This window comes from Stegostoma tigrinum, chromosome 6, assembly GCF_030684315.1.
Source record: "Stegostoma tigrinum isolate sSteTig4 chromosome 6, sSteTig4.hap1, whole genome shotgun sequence".
Lineage (NCBI taxonomy): Eukaryota > Metazoa > Chordata > Chondrichthyes > Orectolobiformes > Stegostomatidae > Stegostoma > Stegostoma tigrinum.
In genome coordinates, this window is record NC_081359.1 from 106,675,784 (window position 1) to 106,694,163 (window position 18,380).

General features: G+C 42.7%; 1 protein-coding gene across 5 annotated transcripts; it reads right to left on the reverse strand.

Annotated features, from left to right (window-relative positions):
• Positions 1–3,911: 3,911 nt before the first annotated feature.
• On the reverse strand, positions 3,912–17,501 carry tsku (tsukushi small leucine rich proteoglycan homolog (Xenopus laevis)). Of its 5 annotated transcripts, none has more exons than XM_048533403.2 (4): positions 17,212–17,461; positions 15,492–15,801; positions 14,570–14,769; positions 3,912–8,073 (listed from the first exon to the last, which is right to left on the reverse strand). In XM_048533403.2, exon 4 carries the CDS (start codon positions 8,064–8,066, stop codon positions 6,987–6,989), a length of 1,080 nt encoding a protein of 359 aa, XP_048389360.1. In that variant the 5' UTR covers positions 8,067–8,073; positions 14,570–14,769; positions 15,492–15,801; positions 17,212–17,461; the 3' UTR covers positions 3,912–6,986. The 5 variants fall into 5 exon arrangements, with proteins under 5 accessions (XP_048389360.1, XP_048389361.1, XP_048389362.1 ...); XM_048533404.2 differs by lacking the exon at positions 17,212–17,461 and adding an exon at positions 16,518–16,654; XM_048533405.2 differs by lacking the exon at positions 15,492–15,801 and having other exon boundaries at positions 17,413–17,501.
• Positions 17,502–18,380: the final 879 nt, after the last annotated feature.

An 18,380-nucleotide genomic window follows, 5' to 3' on the forward strand; every position in this document is an offset into this window, starting at 1 on the left:
GGTGGCTTATATATGAACCATATGGCGTGTTGTGTTGTGCCAAATTACTCTCCCTAGCAAATAAGATTTAACATGGTTTCAATCTTTTGGAAGAGCCAAATCCCAGTTAACCAAGTGAACATGATCAGCTATGCTGAAGTTATAACATTTCTTGCACAATATGCTGCTCAGCTGTAGCATTCCTTTTTTTTGGAAAAAAATGCAGTTCACTTCATAGAGCTCCACTGTGTAAGCCCAGACACGACGCAGAGCTCACACTCACAGAACCTGCCTATGAAAGTGCTGGAGTCCCTCCACAGCTCCTCCTCTCTGCCAGACATAGGGCTGAACGCATACCGTGGCCCCTGTGCAAGGCAGGACCTTCAGAGACTATTTCAGGAGTACAACTTGTCTTTCTTTAAGAGCTCAAAGTAGACCTATTCAGTTTGTTCCCCATCACTTCAATCCAAAGCGTCTTCATCAACACTTGATAATAAAATGTGAGGCTGGATGAACACAGCAGGCCCAGCAGCATCCTAGGAGCACAAAAGCTGACGTTTCGGGCCTAGACCCTTCATCAAAGAGGGGGATGGGATGAGGGTTCTGGAATAAATAGGGAGAGAGGGGGAGGCAGACCGAAGACGGAGAGAAAAGAAGATAGGTGGAGAGGAGAGTATAGGTGGGGAGGTAGGGAGGGGACAGGTCAAGGAGGCGGGATGAGGTTAGTAGGTAGGAGATGGAGGTGCCGCTTGGGGTGGTAGGAAGGGATGGGTGAGAGGAAGAACGGGTTAGGGAGGCAGAGATAGGTTGGACTGGTTTTGGGATGCAGTGGGTGGAGGGGAAGAGCTGGGCTGGTTGTGTGGTGCAGTTGGGGGAGGGGACGAACTGGGCTGGTTTTGGGATGCGGTGGGGGAAGGGGAGATTTTGAAGCTGGTGAAGTCACCTCCCAGTCGCAAACCATTTCAACTCCCCCTCCCATTCTTTAGATGACATGTCCATCATGGGCCTCCTGCAGTGCCACAATGATGCCACCCGAAGGTTGCAGGAACAGCAACTCATATTCCGTTTGGGAACCCTGCAGCCCAATGGTATCAATGTGGACTTCACCAGCTTCAAAATCTCCCCTTCCCCCACCGCATCCCAAAACCAGCCCAGTTCGTCCCCTCCCCCCACTGCATCCCAAAACCAGCCCAGCCTGTCTCTGCTTCCCTAACCTGTTCTTCCTCTCACCCATCCCTTCCTCCCACCCCAAGCGGCAACTCCATCTCCTACCTACTAACCTCATCCCGCCTCCTTGACCTGTCCGTCTTCCATGGACTGACCTATCCCCTCCCTACCTCCCCACCTATACTCTCCTCTCCACTATCTTCTTTTCTCTCCATCTTCGGTCCACCTCCCCGTCGCTCCCTATTTATTCCAGAACCCTCACCCCATCTCCCTCTTCGATGAAGGGTCTAGGCCCGAAACGTCAGCTTTTGTGCTCCTGAGATGCTGCTTGGCCTGCTGTGTTCATCCAGCCTCACATTTTATTATCTTGGATTCTCCAGCATCTGCAGTTCCCATTATCACTCATCAACACTTGAGTTTTGTCTGTTTGGCAGAGGGAGTGGAGAGGAAGATCGCAACTTGGATGTGCAGGGTAGGAAGGATACAAAAGTATTTGTCATACAGCAGGACTGGCACAAATGTGAAAGAACACTGTAGATAGAAGCTTTCTGCAGAATGAAACAGATGTACAGAAAACTTGTATTTATATAGTACTCCTGACAACCACACCCCAAAGGACTTGTATCCAATGATGTATTTTTGACAACTGTTGTAATGCAGGAAATTATTTCATACTTTTCAGACTGGGAGGTCACTTTCAGACAGTCGCCTTCTTGATGATATTAGCTGGCAAGTTCTTAATGAATACAGAGAAACAGACCATGTATAAAACATCAATGCATTAGCCATGGAAACAACCCAAAGTACAACAGTGGTTAGGGTCTCCAATCACAGAAACCACATCAAATTGCCCCTTCTGCAGAAGGCACCTCACTTCAAGGAAACTCAAAGCTACTGAATGCACAGCTGAACTCAGTATCCCATTATAAACTTTCCCATCACAAGAGGTGGTAATAATGTAGCAAATGTGACAATTTTCCCACAGCAAGATCCCACAGTCAGCATGACAATGACCAGCTTATTGTCTGTTTAAAATGATGTTGATTGAGGGAACACCTATTGGTGAAGAAAAGTTTGGGCATTCTTTCTTGGGCCTTCGCCAGTATGTCCACATGTGGAGGCAAAATAGGCCTAAGTTTTAACATCACATTTGACACATGGAACCTCCAAACATATAGCATTCCCCCAGCAGTGCACTGGACAGCTGAGCTTGAAAACTGTAACTTTATGACTTAAAAAATGAAAAACCACTGGTTGCCACTTAATGTGATCAGTATATATGGAGAGGAGTATGATAACTGCAGCTCTGGGTAATTTCTATAGGTCAACAGGACAGAGAACTTTCTGTATCTGTCAGCTAAGTTAGAGAATGGCTCCTGTAAGCATGAACAGAACTTGAATTCAAAAGGTCATGAAGCACTGCCAATTAGTTTTAAATTTTAACTGATGATAGATGTAGAAATATCCTTTCATTTAAAACAGCTACCCTCATCTATATACAATATTCATCTCACTGCAGCCATCCAAAGGTTTAGTGGATAAAGGCAATACTCTGTAGTGTAATACTGAATAATACAAACCAGCAGATCAAGTCTTGAGACACTCTCCAGTGAGTCAACCAGAGAAGAGTAACTGATCGAGGCAAAATTGATTGCAGCAATGACCACACTCTAACACAAAACTGAAATTAATCAGAGCACAGAAAGGGGCTATTCAGCTTGTTATGTTTGCGCTGGATTTGTAAGTCCTACTACCTACTCCTACTACCATGCTTTGCTTCATTAGCCTAGGGAAAGGGGAAATCCAACAAGATGCCCACACTTTAATCACAACACTGTCACATCTGGAGGAAACTGTAGAAGGATATTGAGCAAGAACAGGATGAGGCCTGGCTGTGATGCACTCTACAACGCAAAAGCCCAATAATATAGGCATAAACAAGGGACACTTGTGTGTAGACCCCATCAGAAGAGGTTGGAATACAAGTTTGAGTACCAACTGAAGCCATTGCTTTGGGGTGGGGGATTTTTAGTGTGCTAAATATCTTTAATGCAGCAAAAGTCAATCATTTGAGAGTGCAGAGGAGATTCACCAGGATGTTGCCTGGTATGGAGGGCGCTAGCTACGAAGAGAGGTTGACTAGATTAGGATTATTTTCATTAGAAAGACGGAGATTGAGGGGGGACCTGATTGAGGTCTACAAAATCATGAGGGGTATAGACAGCGTGGATAGCAAGAAGCTTTTTCCCAGAGTGGGGGACTCAATTACTAGGGGTCATGAGTTCAAAGTGAGAGGAGGAAAGTTTAAGGGAAATATGCATGGTAAGTTCTTTATGCAGAGGGTGGTGGGTGCCTGGAACACATTGGTAGCAGGAGGTAGTAGATGCAGACACGATGTCTTTTAATTACTCTTCAGGAAGCACACTGGCCCTTAAAAATGCAGTGCAGTTATTATCACAAGATTTAGCAACACATGGGTTGAGGAACCCCATCAAACACACTTGCCACATAGGGCCAATCACTTTAATAGGTTGATATAAAGATGGTATGGCCAAGAAAGGACCATTGAGATCCCAGCCTGCTCATCAGTCTACAAACCTAGGAATTCACAGTGAACGCCAATTTAACAACTGTTGGGAATTACCATTTTAACACTTCGTTGACACTAGTTTACCCCCCCCCCCACCTTTTAAATACAAACACAGTCATAATGTTCTAGCCTCTCCACATACAGAGAGAAGTAGAGCAGAGATTGCAAACAAATATTTGATAGAGTTGCTGTTCATTTATTTCATCAATGTTTAATAGCAGAATTCGAATTACAACCAAGACAAGCCATAAAAATGGCCACGAGACAACATTGTGAAATTTATGCTGAGAAACACAGATCCCAGCAATTCCCAGATAGTAGTGTCATGTGGCCGTTTGCAAGTGCATGAAGCTTTTATTGTCGTCCCAGCATTGATTTGATTGTCACATTGTCCATCTGTGTACCACAGGAATGCAAAGGCAACATTAGTGTTCATAAATCATTACATACATCCATGAAAGCATGTCATTAACAATTATAAAAAGAGCCAGCTTTTAAAAAATGTGTAACTCTACCAGCACTCTCAAAAGGCAAGTGTCATTTTCCCCTCCTCTTATTTAAACTTCATTCCTGAAAGTATGGATTCCTTGTACCCAGACCTCGTCTGGCAGGCAGCCAAGTACCTACCATTCATCTGCCATCCTTGATAGTGTGCCTTTGTGCACAAAAAGCGTTCTCTTCTATAAGCCATGCTTCAAATGAAACTTCCTAGGAGATCAGCAGCAAGCTAGACAGAGACACTATGTTCAGCAGACAGATGGCTCCTATAATTTAATGAATAAGACCGAACCTTTTTTATTGTCAAAGTGTGCAGCGTGTAATCAGCATCCCTACATCCAAAAGTTCAATTGTGTGGTATGATGTGGAATTACCAAATTGTTTTTCAATAATTTTATAAAGCACTGTGAAGCAAAAACACTGAAAAGTGGTGGTGGGGCGGGGTGGGGAGGGTGTAAAAAATTGTAGTGTTTTGAAGTTTTGTTTTCATGTGTTTAAGCATTCAATATTAACTCAAAGCAGGGTCAGATACATCAGCTGGACATGAAGTGTAATTACTTATACTCTTGACTCCATACACTTCGTTCCACCAGGAATGGCGATATATCAATGCCTTAAGAAGCAGATCTGTGTTGCAGAACCATGTGTGTGAAAATAAGCTTTTCATCAAGTCTAGTCTGGATTACAGTCTCAGTCATAGAGCAGAAACCCATAATTTCAAATGGATCTAACATGACGAAAAATCTGTTTTGAAGCAAAACAAAAAAACTTAGTCAAAGCATTTAAGTGAGCTATATGTGACAGCGAGTATGCCTCTCCTGCACCACTCCCTCTTCCAAATAGTACATGGGTTCTCTTACACTTTCTGTCAGAGTGAGGATCTTGCTGAGGTTTCATCAGAAAGATGGTGCCTCCAATGAAGCAACACTGAAATGTCAGCTAAGATCTAGTTCGAGTCTCTGGGATGGAACTCGAACACAAATCGCTACTTCAAATAACAAGTGTGGCTCACTTTAGTGTTACACCTCGTGTTACATACTCTCCACAGAAATAAACTACAACCAGAACAATTAAAACTTTAACTGTATCACTGAGTGTCAACAATTCAAGAAGGATAAAGCAAATAAGTCACATGTCAAAATGCGTATTGCTAAAATTCTAAATGACACAGGTCTCTTTTTAAAAATCTGATTTCATATCTCATGGGATAATGTTGGAATTGGACAGCCCCCAGCTGGGATGTTAAAATGTGCTGCTTCCATGAACTCACTGTTTATCTTTGTTTTTCTTGAGGCAAGACTGTTGCAGCTTGGCTTGGGTAAATCAAAAAGACCCTGCTCAGTTCATCATTTCCAAATGGCTGGCCTTGGTTAAGAGTAACCCTGTATCAGAGCCAAGACCTACAGCTGTGCATCACTAATGGGCTAAGTGCGCAGCACAGACGTTCTGGGAAGCCAGCTATCAGCAGGTGAGTGCTGGGGTGAGAGGAGAAAAAGAAACTTCTACACTATCCCGATTGGCTCAGCTGTTAAAAGTATAAGATACATCAGCCCGCTTGCTGAATTAAGGTCAACTGCTCGAATTTGCACTGTCTTTGGACACTACACAAGCCAATGTTAACAGGAGATGAAAGCGGTCATGATTCCTGCTTCCTGTCTCTGACCACTGGAATGCCGACTGAGGACGGGATCAAGCTCCACTGTGATGTCTCCCACAGCTAAACAACACATCACACCAGAAAGGAGATATCGTGAATTAGTTGAAGAAGGGATCAAGTTCAGCTGCAATTCTCGCTCACAGCCAAATAGCCCAAAAAATGCTCACACTAACAATCCATGCTGTCTTCTCAATGAATGGCAAATGATATGAAATACCAGAGTCAGAACACAGTGTCACAATTTTTGATCAGATATTGAGAGAAAAAAAATCAATAATCAGATTTGACAATACAAAAGTGGAAGACATTGAACTAACAAGTTTATATTAGTACAATATAAAGTGATCGGATGCCCCAGTTTTATTACTGAGCCACATACTGAATCTTATAATATCCACGTGGAGGTAGGTAATTACACATGTAAATTCTGAATTTATTTAAAACAAAGAAAAATTGGCGGGGGGGGGGTTGGGTGAAAAATAAAGCTGAGCATGTGGAATCAGCAGCTCATCACAAACAGTTTATGTCAAAAGTAGCACAGTTAATCTGTTTAAGTGACAGGCTGAAATATTAAAAACTCTATTCCAGAAGAGAATACTGTTATGCTGTTGGATGAAAATATGGCACAGACTAGAAAGCAAGAAAGAGATCACCACTCCACCATCACAACTTGGAAATTCCAAATCTCACCCACAGTTACGATATTGTGCAAACTGCAAGGTACACCTACGGCATTGCTTGATCAGACAGATGGTTGTTTAGAAAGTCAGATTAGGCTCGGCACATTCATACAGCCTTTTGTGTTTGTTGAAGACTGCTGTGTATTTTCCTCTGAATGCTTCACCCGCACCCCCCCCACCCCCGCAACCGAATGCTGAAACTAAAAAAAACAGGGAGCCAACTCGCATCCACACATTCAAAAATTCCACACATGCAAGTTTGTACAAGAAAGTGAAACTTTTAAAGGCAGGGGCTCTTAAAAAGATTTTTGGAAATAGGAAGGTTAGTAAATGAAGGCACTTATTGTCTCATTCAAAGAGAAGGACAGAGTTATCAAAAATAAAGGCCCGTCATTCACTGCTGTTCAGATTTGGCTTATTTCAATTTTAAGATATACTCAGTGTCTGAAGATCCACTAATATCTAAGCAATGCAGTGTCTGTTCCTTCCGAACAAAGCCAAACTGCCGATGGAATGAGCCTTCTTTTGCTGTCTTCCCACATCTCAGTAAACTGGTTCCAACAGAGATTCTTTTAATGGAAGGCAGATAGTTCAAAATGTTACTCGACAATGCTGCAACTCCCGACTTTTCTAGGTAGAGCTCCTGCAGGGAGTTCAAGCCTTCAAACACAGCTACATTTACGAATTTCAAGTTCACACAGTGTGACAAGTCTAAGATCTGCAAATTCTGTAGCCCCTTAAAACTACTGGGAGGTAGTTCCTTCAGTCCAGGAAGATTGCGTAGCGATAAGTGGGTCAGTTCCTGCAATCCTATGAAAGCATTCTCAGTGATACTGGAGATGATGTTGTGACCCAGATCAAGATAGCGTAGTGGAACATTGGAAAGGTAACGTGTTGGCACTGACTCCAATTTATTTCCTGACAAATCCAGGCTATAAATATTCGGAACACTTTTATCCAGACTTCGGACAAGAGTGGTTATTCGATTGTCTGAAAGGTCTACGCTTAGGGGCTTTCCATGTCCCCTGGATGTGAAAATGTCCAAATTGATGTCATGCAGTTTGTTATTACTGAGGTCAATTTCTCCAAGAGGCAGGTTTGAAAATATACCCTCTTCGAGCACCTCCAGGGAATTATGACTTAGGTTAAGTGTCTCAAGGTATCTCAGTTTAGAGAAGGTGTTGGAAGGCATGCCAATAATCTCGTTGTGGCTAAGATCGAGACTCACCAATGTTGTGTAGCCGGGTCCTGTAAACATCGAGGGGGAGATGGTCTTCAGGTGGTTAGAAGATAAGTCCAGGTAAGAGGTATCCAATGGTATGGGGATACCAGTGAGCTGAGGCCCAACACCACTGCAGTCAACTTTAGTCAGACTGAAGCTACTAAACATTCCAAAACTTTCCACTTCACAGTGACATCCTGGGAAGCACGTCATCAGGCTGTCATCACAGGAGAGGAGGAACAAGACAAAAATCAACCAGGCAGAGCAAGCCATTGTCCACCTGCATTGTAAAAGAAGACAGTCAGTCATCTTACTGAACACCATCTTACTGAATTGAACACAGCACCTGGAAAAATAAGGTTTCCTGTATTCCTTCTCATTCATTTGAATCTAATTTTGCCTCAGTTTCACATAATTTCTCACATTAACATTAATGTATAATGGGGTAAAGGTAATGAACATCCTCTAAGACACTGAAACAGCAAAATATCAAGTTTATAAAATTCCCCCAACTATAACATACAAAAGACTCTTTCCCTCTAGGAAGGTGATACAGTATCTGAATTCCTCAGGGCAGTTTCCTTGGCCCAACCATCTTCAGTCATTTCATCAAAGACCATCCCTCTGTAAGGTCAGAAGTGAAGATGTTCAGCATCATTCGCGAATTCTCAGTTACTGAAGCAGTCCGTGCCTGATGTAGCTAGACCTGGACAGTATCCAGGCTTGGGTTGACACATAGAAGCTAACATCATGCCACAAGTGTCCAGGCAACAATCGTCTCCAACAAGAGAGAATATAACCATTGCCCCCCAACATTCAATGTTCTTACCATTACTGAATCTCCACTATCAACATCCTGGGTGTTACCATTTGATCAGAAACTGATCTGGACCAGCCACAGAAGGAATGGTGGCTACAAGATGAGGAATCCTCTAGTCACTGAGTCTCTCTCTTCTCTTCTCTCCACCCCCCACGCCCCTGCAAAAAGCCTGTCCACCATCTACAAGCGATGAGACATGACATACAATATTGGTCCAGGATCGTGTGTCTTTGGAATCTCCTTCCTCAACAGGCAGTGAATGCAGTTCCTTTAAATATTTTTCAGCTAGAGGTAGCTAGATTCTTGATTCCAAAGAGAATGAAAGATTAATCGGGGATATGCAGAATTGCAGAGTTGAGGTTAAAATCAAATCAACCACAATCTTACGAAGTGGGGAAGGTGGCTTGAAGAGACAAATGGCCTACTTTCGTTCCTTGTTCATATTAGCCTTTAAATTTGGATAATTGAAATTTGGACTATATGATATCTGGTCATAATTTAAGTTTTGGAATTCAGACATCATTATGATAAATCAAAATGCACATTCTCAAAAGACGTTCAGAACCAGTCATTTCAAAAAGATAACACCTTTGTCTATCTCAGTCAGCATAATGATTATCTTTAGCATTTGGTTCCGGGGAAGCAGGAGACAATGAGGATAGATATCAACCCCCAAGTAACTCTACTGGAAGTGCTCACAGGGACCAGTATGAGGACCAGTTTAGTGTTATTTGGAATAAAACTTTATGATCATCTAGCAATGACTGAGGTATCGTAAACAACAACAGCACATAGCCCAGTTGACTCTGCAAAGTCCTCTTCTGAAATCTGGAGGTTTGTCCTAAAATTGAACAAGCTGTTCCAAAGTTCAACTAGCTGCCTGACATAGTGATAACCACAGAACCACGCGTTACAAACAATGCCCTAGAACACAGCTGTCGCCATCTCTAGATATTTTCTGATTCAAAGAAAAGATCTACCAGAAGTGGCAGCCAGTGTGATACAGATGGGAGGGTGTACCTGGGAGTCCTCAGCATTAACCCCAGACCCTATAAATTTCATAGCATCAGGTCAAATACGGACAAAGAAACCTCCTGCTGATTTCTGTTATCATCTATTTTAATCTGGAGGAATGCCTTACACCGCATGGAATGAGGGAACAGGTGATCGATATATTAATTAAAAGGTTAAATCGGGTACGAATTTGCTGCATAAATACAGGAAGCTAGTAATGAATAGATAAATGTTTTATGGAATGTAGCCAAAGTAAAGTGTTCACTAAAAATGTGGATTTGGTCTCTAGTTAAATAGTCAACATCTAGTATTCAAGTCAAAAATTTTTGGGGCATGATTACTTGTCCCTGTTTTCTGAAAGAGCATCACGACCAGTGGAAGGATGAAGTTACCATGGGTTCCTTCTTTACCAAAGAGGAAAGATGGCAGAAGACTTTTATTCTTGCAGAAGCAGGATAAGAAGTAACTTTTTTTTTTAAGAATTTCAACCCAAGGATTTGAAGATGGAAGAAGATTTGGCAAGATTGTTAACTTTCATGAAAGAGAAATGATGAAAAAGGGGACTTATTTACTGCTTTTGAGGTGGGGTCACATTTTGACAAATCCACAAAGACTGAAGATAATACCATGGAAGAGTACATCGGGAATTCAGTAGATTGTCTGGAAGACTGCAGATATTTCATTTAGAAACTGTGCAATTTATGCTGCCATTTAAATTACTGGTCTGTGCCAATGGAGTGACTTCTAGTTTCGACAGGAGTTAAAGTTGCATGGTGTGTGCGAATGTCAGAAGCGCTAAAACCTAGGAAAGCATTCTTTTCCAGCACAATTCATAGCTCAAAAGGGGACAATCAACAATCCAGCAGAAAATGAAAGACACAATGTAGTTAGCACAGCCATAATGATTCCAATGTAACATTGAAACTGACAGGACTGTGGGGCCAGAGGAGTCCAAACATTTAGAAGAAAGCAAGAAACGAAATTGCAGTGGCACTGGCCGTAAACTTTCAGTCTTCCCTAGACTTGAAGGAGATTCCAGAAGACTGGAATACTGAAAACATTACAGCCTTGTTAAGAAGGTTTGCAAGGATAAACCCAGCAATTATAGAACAGTCAATCCAAATTCAATGTTTCTTCTACAAACAACTATTCAAGATAGAATCAGTAGTTTCATGGAAAACACTGGGTTGATTAGGAAGTGACAGCATGGATTTCTAAAGGGGAAATCGTATTTAAGTAACTTGGAGATTTTTGAAGTAACAGAATAAGTTGACAGGGTAATGTTGGTCATGTTGTGTGCATAAGACTTCCAGAAGGTGCATGATACAGTGCCACACAACAGACTGGTGAGGAAAGTTGTAGATCATGGAATAAAAGGGAGTAGCAGCTAGGATAGACAATTGACTGGGTGATAGGAAACAGTAATGTTCAATGGACACTTTTCAGATTGGATGAAGGTTTACAGCACAGAGGTTAAAAAGGGGACTTGGGTGTAGATAAGCACAGAGCTTTGAAGGTGGCACGACAGGTTGAGAGAGCATTTTCAGCCTAATTATTGAGGGCACAGAATACCAGAGCAAGGAGATGATGCTGAACTTGTTTAAAATATTAGTTTGACCTCAGTTAGAATGTTGTGTGCAGTCCTGGGTACCACATTATAGAAATGATGTGAACACATTAGAGGGAATGCAGAAGCAATCAACAAAAATGATTCCAGGGATAAGAAACTTCAGTTACTAGGACAGATTACAGAAGCTGGGACTGTTGTAATCTGGAGTGATGTATCACATAGGGAAGTGCTTCAACATTCTTGTGCTATTGATAAAGCAGTGCCAACAGATGCATTGTACCAAGATTTCCAGAAGGCAGTTGATAAAGTGCTACATCAAAGGTTATTGAGGAAAATAAAAGTTTATGGCGTTTGAGTAAAATATTGGCATGGAAAGAAGATTGACTGGCTAACAGGAAGCATATAGTAGGAATAAATGGGTCTTTTTCAGGCTGGCAGGCTGTCACAAGAAGTGAACCAGTGGAGTGATGCTGGGGCCTCAACTCTTGATAATCTATAGAAATGATCTGGATGAAGGGACCAAAGGTATGGTAGCTAAATTTGCTGATGACATACATAAGTGATGGTGACAAAAAAATGAGGAGGTTATGAAGGGATACGGAGTGGTTAAATGAGTGGGTAAAGATCTGGCAAATGGTATATAATTGGCTAAATATGATTAGGGTGTCCTAATGCATGACTCACAGAAGATTAGTGTGCAGGTACAGCAAGTAATCAGGAAAGCTAACAGAATAATATGGTTTATTACGACGGGAATTGAATGCAGGAGTAGGGTGGTCATGCCTCAGTTATACAGGGCACTGGAGAGACCACATCTGGAGAAGTCTGTATAGCACTGGGCATCATACTTACAGAAGAACATTAATGCATTGGAAAGGGTTCTGAGAAGGTTTACTAGGCTAATACCTGGAATGAGCAGATTGCCTTATGAGGAAAGACTAAACAGGCTGGACTTGTATCCTCTGGAGTTTAGAACTAAGTCAGTTTAGAATTAAGTTTATAAGTTTAATTTCTAAAGTCTAACTATGTTTAGAATTAAGTCAGAGGTGACTTAATTAAAACATACAGGATCCTGAGGGCACATTACCAGGTGGATGTGGAAAGGATGTTTCCTTCTGTGACAGAATACAGAACTAAGGGTCAGAGTTTATTAGTAAGCTGCACCCAAGAACAAAGAAAATTACAGCACAGGAACAGGCCCTTCGGCCCTCCAAGCCTGCGCCTATCGAGATCCTCTGTCTAACCTGTCATCGATTTTCTAAGGGTCTGTGTCCATTTGCTCCCCACCCATCCATGTACCTGTCCAGATACATCTTAAAAGACGCTAACGTGTCTGCGTCTACCACCTCCACTGGCAACGCGTTCCAGGCACCCACCACCCTCTGTGTAAAGAACTTTCCGTGCATATCTCCCTTAAACTTTCCTCCTCTCACTTTGAACTCATGACCTCTAGTAATTGAGTGCCCCACTCTGGGAAAAATCTTTTTGCTATCCAGCCTGTCTGTACCCCTCATGATTTTGTAGACCTCAATCAGGTCCCCCCTCAATCTCCATCTTTCTAATGAAAATAATCCTAATCTACTCAACCTCTCTTCATAGCTAGCACCCTCCATACCAGGCAACATCCTGGTGAACCTCCTCTACACCCTCTCCAAAGCGTCCACATCCTTTTGGTAATGTGGTGACCAGAACTGTACACAGTATTCCAAATGTGGCCGAACCAAAGTCCTATACAACTGCAACATGACCTGCCAACTCTTGTACTCAATACCCCGTCCAATGAAGGAAAGCATGCCGTATGCCTTCTTGGCCACCCTATTGACCTGTGTTGCCACCTTCAGGGAACAATGGACCTGAACACCCAGATCTCTCTGTTCATCAATTTTCCCCAGGACTTTTCATTTACCGTATAGTTTGCCCTTGAATTAGATTTTCCAAAATGCATCACCTCGCATTTGCCCGGATTGAACTCCATCTGCCGTTTATCTGGCCAACTCTCCAGTCTATCTATATTCTGCTGTAGTCTCTGACAGTCCCCTTCACTATCTGCTACTCCACCAATCTTAGTGTCATCTGCAAACTTGCTGATCAGACCACCTACACCTTCCTCCAAATCATTTACGTATATCACAAACAACAGTGGTCCCTGCACAGATCCCTGTGGAACACCACTAGTCACAGGTCTCCAATTTGAGAAACTCCCTTCTACTACTACCCTCTCTCCTGTTGCCTAGCCAGTTTTTTTATCCATCTAGCTAGCACACCCTGGACCCCATGTGATTTCACTTTCTCCATCAGCCTCCCATGGGGAACCTTATCAAACGCCTTACTGAAGTCCATGTATATGACATCTACAGCGTTTCCCTCATCAATCAACTTTGTCACGTCCTCAAAGAATTCTATTAAGTTGGTAAGACATGACCTTCCCTGCACAAAACCATGTTGCCTATCACTGATAAGCCCATTTTCTTCCAAATGGGAATAGATCCTATCCCTCAGTATCTTCTCCAGTAGCTTCCCTAACACTGACGTCAGATTCACCGGTCGATAATTATCTGGATTATCTTTGCTACCCTTCTTAAACAAGGGGACAACATTAGCAAGTTCTCCAGTCCTCCGGGACCTCACCTGTATCTAAGGATGCTGCAAAGATATCTGTTAAGGCCCCCGGCTATTTCCTCTCTCGCTTCCCTCAAAAGCTGGGATAGATCCCATCCGGACCAGGGGACTTGTCCACCTTAATGTCTTTTAGGATACCCAACATTTCCTCCTTCCTTATGTCAACTTGACCTAGAGTAAGCAAACATCTATCCCTAACCTCAACATCTGTCATGTCCCTCTCCTTGATGAATACCGATGCAAAGTACTCGTTAAGAACGTCACCCATTTTCTCTTTAAATGCATCCATTTAAAACAGGATTGAGAAAACCTTCTGAGAGAAAAGTTGAGTCTCTTTGGAATTTTCTTACTCAAAAGTCAGTGGATGCAGGGCATTTAAATACTTTTTAAGGAGTAGAAGCACATAGATTCTTGATTACCGAGAAGATGAAAACATACTGGGGTATGCAGAGTGGAGGTTAAGATCAGATCAGCCATGATCTTGTTGAATGGTAGATCAGCCTTGAAGGGATGAGTTGTTCCCTGTTGTATGTAGGTAACCTGTTTGGCTGCATTATGAACTTGCTATCCTTGTCCAGCAAGTCCTTGAGTGGGACTTGAACCTGGAGGTAGGTAGCAACACTTCTCACTGCCACCCGGCCTGATGACAGGCCATATATTAAAAATGTTAACCACTTGATTCTCCCCAGTCACCACTCCCAGTTAATATGCAATTGTTCAACAGTCTAGTTACTGAATAAATTATTCTCTTACCCAGTGCCAAGGATGATAGGGCTTACAGAAATCTTGATTATTTAATGTTTTTTCTCGGTTTAATCAAACACAGCTCCGTTTTCCAGTTGTCTCTCCTATGAACCAGGCAGATTTGGTACAGGCAGTGTATAAGATCAGGGAATGTTGAATGTGAAACAAGCACAGAGAATGCTGGAAAAATTCAGCAGGTCTGGCAGCATCTGTGGAGACAGAAACAGAGTTACAGTTTGTGTTTTGGATTTCAGCGCCTGCAGATTTTTGTTTCATTTTAAATTTAGAACATGTGTCGCCAAAGTCATGTACTTTCTGTGGTTTTATTTAGCACTGTATCAGTTCAGTATTCCAGTTTTCAGGTGCTGACCTGCAGAGACTTTCGCTCAAAAAACTCAGGAATGGACATGTTTATCATATCAGAAATTGACTGAACTTCGATAATTAACATAGCAGAGATGTACAGCTTGGAAACAGAATCTTTGGTCCAACTCATCCATGCTGACCAGATATCGTAAATTAATTTAGTCCCATTTATCAGCACGTGGCCCATATCCCACGGAACCCATCCTATTCATGTGCCTATCCAAATGCTTTTTAAATGCTATAATTGTACCAGCCTCCACCACCTCCTCTGGGAGCTCATTCCATACACGTACCACCCTCTGCGTGAAAAAGTTGCCCCTCAGGTCCCTTTTAAATCTTATCCCTCTCACATTAAACCTCTGCGCTCTTGTTTTGGACTCTGCTACCCTGGGAAAAAGACCTTGTCTATTCACCCTACCCAGGCCCGTCCTGATTTTATAAACCTCTCAGTTCACCCTTCAGCCTCCAATGCTGCAGGGAAAATAGTTGCAGTCTATTCAGCTGAGCCCCACGGCTTTTCTACTGTAAAAGTACAGTTCAGTGATTTTAAAATCAAGTTACTCACAGGGTTAGACCAGAACCAATGTCTGTTCCCCACTCGTTACACACAGGACACCGCCTGTAATCTCACACTCAAACCAAAGGACTTTGGGAGCAGAAGTAGACTATTCGGCCAATCGAGTCTGCTCGCCAAACGATCAAACGGTTCCCATCATACCCTGAAAACTCAAATCCCAGCCGAAAGCCCTTTGTTTTGTTTAATCGCCCCGGAAATTTCTCTTTTAATTCGGTTTTTTCACTCGGTCCAAAAACAGTCTGTGTGTGAGAGGTGAAACAACAAACTGCTGGAGAAAAATCAGCAAGTCTGGCAGCGTCTGTAGAGAGAGAAACACTGAGTTACAGCTTCAGTGTGAATCCGAAACGGAGTCCAGTTGGGTTCGAAACATTTACAAATTATTTCTCTACACATACTGCTGAGATTTTTTGCTCAGCATTCTCTGTTTTATGTCAAATGCGCAGTACTTTCCTTTTACTTGTGTGCAGAAGTCGGTGCCAGTCTTCAGATCAAACTTGTTACCGTTAAGAGGAGTCGTATAGAACTTGAAAGTTACTGTTTCTGCCTCCAGACCTGCTGAGTTTCTCCAGCAATCTGTGTTTGTTTTAGATCTACAACACGTGCTTTTATTCCAATGATTATTTACTTATACAAAAGGGACAAGAGATCCTTCGATGAGGTGGTTTGTCACAAAGTTTTGAAGTCCTCTGCGGCAAATCACCAACTCCATCTCTCGTATGTGATTGAAGATTTGTTCTCCACACCCCACCCCCCTTCCCCCCCCCTTAAATGTACACATTGGAAACGCTCAAAAGGACAAAGGCAAAACGGAGGTGATGATCCTTTTCTTGACCCCAGTGGGGGAAAGAGACAGACAAAAAGAGAACTCCGCACAAAAAGCAGCAGAGACCGAGACTCAAATCACCGAGCAGCCCCTAACACAGCTCACCCTGAGCGCCTCAGCGAGGAAGTGGCACTGAAGCCGCAATTCCCCCCACCCTGATAAAGCAAAAAAAATCTTTCAGTCGAACTCACCTAAAAAAAATCCTTATCCCAGCTCTTCATTTCCAGCATTCCCAAACCGCACAGCTAAAGTTCTGCTTTTAAAAAAAATTGCTTCCAAGCTGTACAGACGAATTTTGCATTATTGAACAATCCTGATTCACTCAGCGAATCGATGATGAAATAAGTAACACTAGTTTGCAATAAAAGCGCATGGGGGAGGGAAGGGGAATACAAGAGTTCAGGGCTTGAAATTTGACCCGTCCTGCACTTAATGAGTGGATCTCAGACTCTGGTTTAGAATTGGGTTTTTTTAATTAAAAAAAAGCCAAAAGACTTGGGAATGTGACTAATCCATTAAAAGTACAACTTTGGAAACATGTTTTCTTTACCTACGAAACAGAATTCTGTGTGCTTTATAGAAATAATTCGTTTTTTTTGCCTTGCTGTGCAGAGTCAATCTGCGTGCTCTGGCTCCGACTGAGAACTGATTCGAGAGGAGGAACAGAAAAGCGAATTTGTTTCAAAGTTGGCTAGGGCTTGATAATCGCCTAAACTATAAACGGTACAGTCCGCTTTGACTGAATGAATGTGCTGAAACTAACGTATAGATTCGGATGGAAAAGGAATTGCAACTTTCCATCACATGGAAATAACGACCCTATTACTCTTCCCCCATCTGCACCCCATTAGAGCTCCTCGCGACTTCAGAAGTTAACAGACTTACCGACTCTGCAACGTGTACTGCCCACGGCCACCAAACTCTGCCGAGAGCAGTGCTCGCTTTGCAAGTTTCACTGCAACGTTTGCACCATCTCAGCCCGATCTAGGGCTCTGAGCAAATGTCAACAACGATCATGCACGCCCCCGTAACTTCCCAATTCCAAGAACAGGGAGTGGAATCTAGGTTAGCAATAAAATCGCTCACCTTTACCCCACCACTCATGCACCAGTCTGCACAATGACTTGGAAAGGCCTCCAGTTTCAGCCAGACACCACGTGGGGGCAATAGATACACTGGGAGCGACTGGCCAATCAGCAGCAGCGCCGCGTCCAGATGACGTTCTGAAATTGAACGTCCTGGTGTGTGAATTGTGTCAACTTTTAGCATTGACACTCGTGGATTTGTAAATAGTTTCACTGACCTGCTTCGGATGTGCTATGACACCCCTGTATGGCCATCGCATTCCTGAGGTGAGATTCGAATTCAATTAAAAATATATGGATTTAAGAATCTAATGATAACCATCAAACAGTTGCTGATTGTCAGAGAGAGGAATGTTACCAAAATAAAATCCGGCTAAAATTTTTAAAAAATCATTCGCTGGTCAGACTAGCATGTATTGCGTCTCCCTCATTGCCCCAAAGACGACCACATGGCTTTGGGTCTGGAGTCACATGTAGGCCAGACCAGGTAAGGATGGTAGTTTCCTCCCCTAAGGGACGTTAGTGAACCAAATGGATTTCCCCTCTTTGGCATTCAGCAACAGTTTCATGAGTATTAGATTCTTAATTCCAGATATTTTTAGTTGAATTCAAATTTCACCACCTGCCATGGCGGGATTATGAACCCAGGACCCCTTTATATAACCTGAATATCTGGATAGTCTAGTGAGATTACAAATACATTGTCACCTCTCTCTTGATTGTGTCAGTTTTGGAGAGTTTCACAGTGGGTTTATCTCCATGAGAGTAACCAGTTGTCTCATACAATTGACTGCAGCCTGCGCCATCATGTACATCCCAGCTGGTCAAGTGGCATCAGTATGGAGCTGCACTTCACAGTTACTGTGTATGAAGAAGAGGGAATGAGCTCCCAGAGGAAGTGGTGGAGGGTGGTACAGTTACAATATTTGAAAGGCTTTTGGATGGGGATATGAATAGGAAGGGTATAGA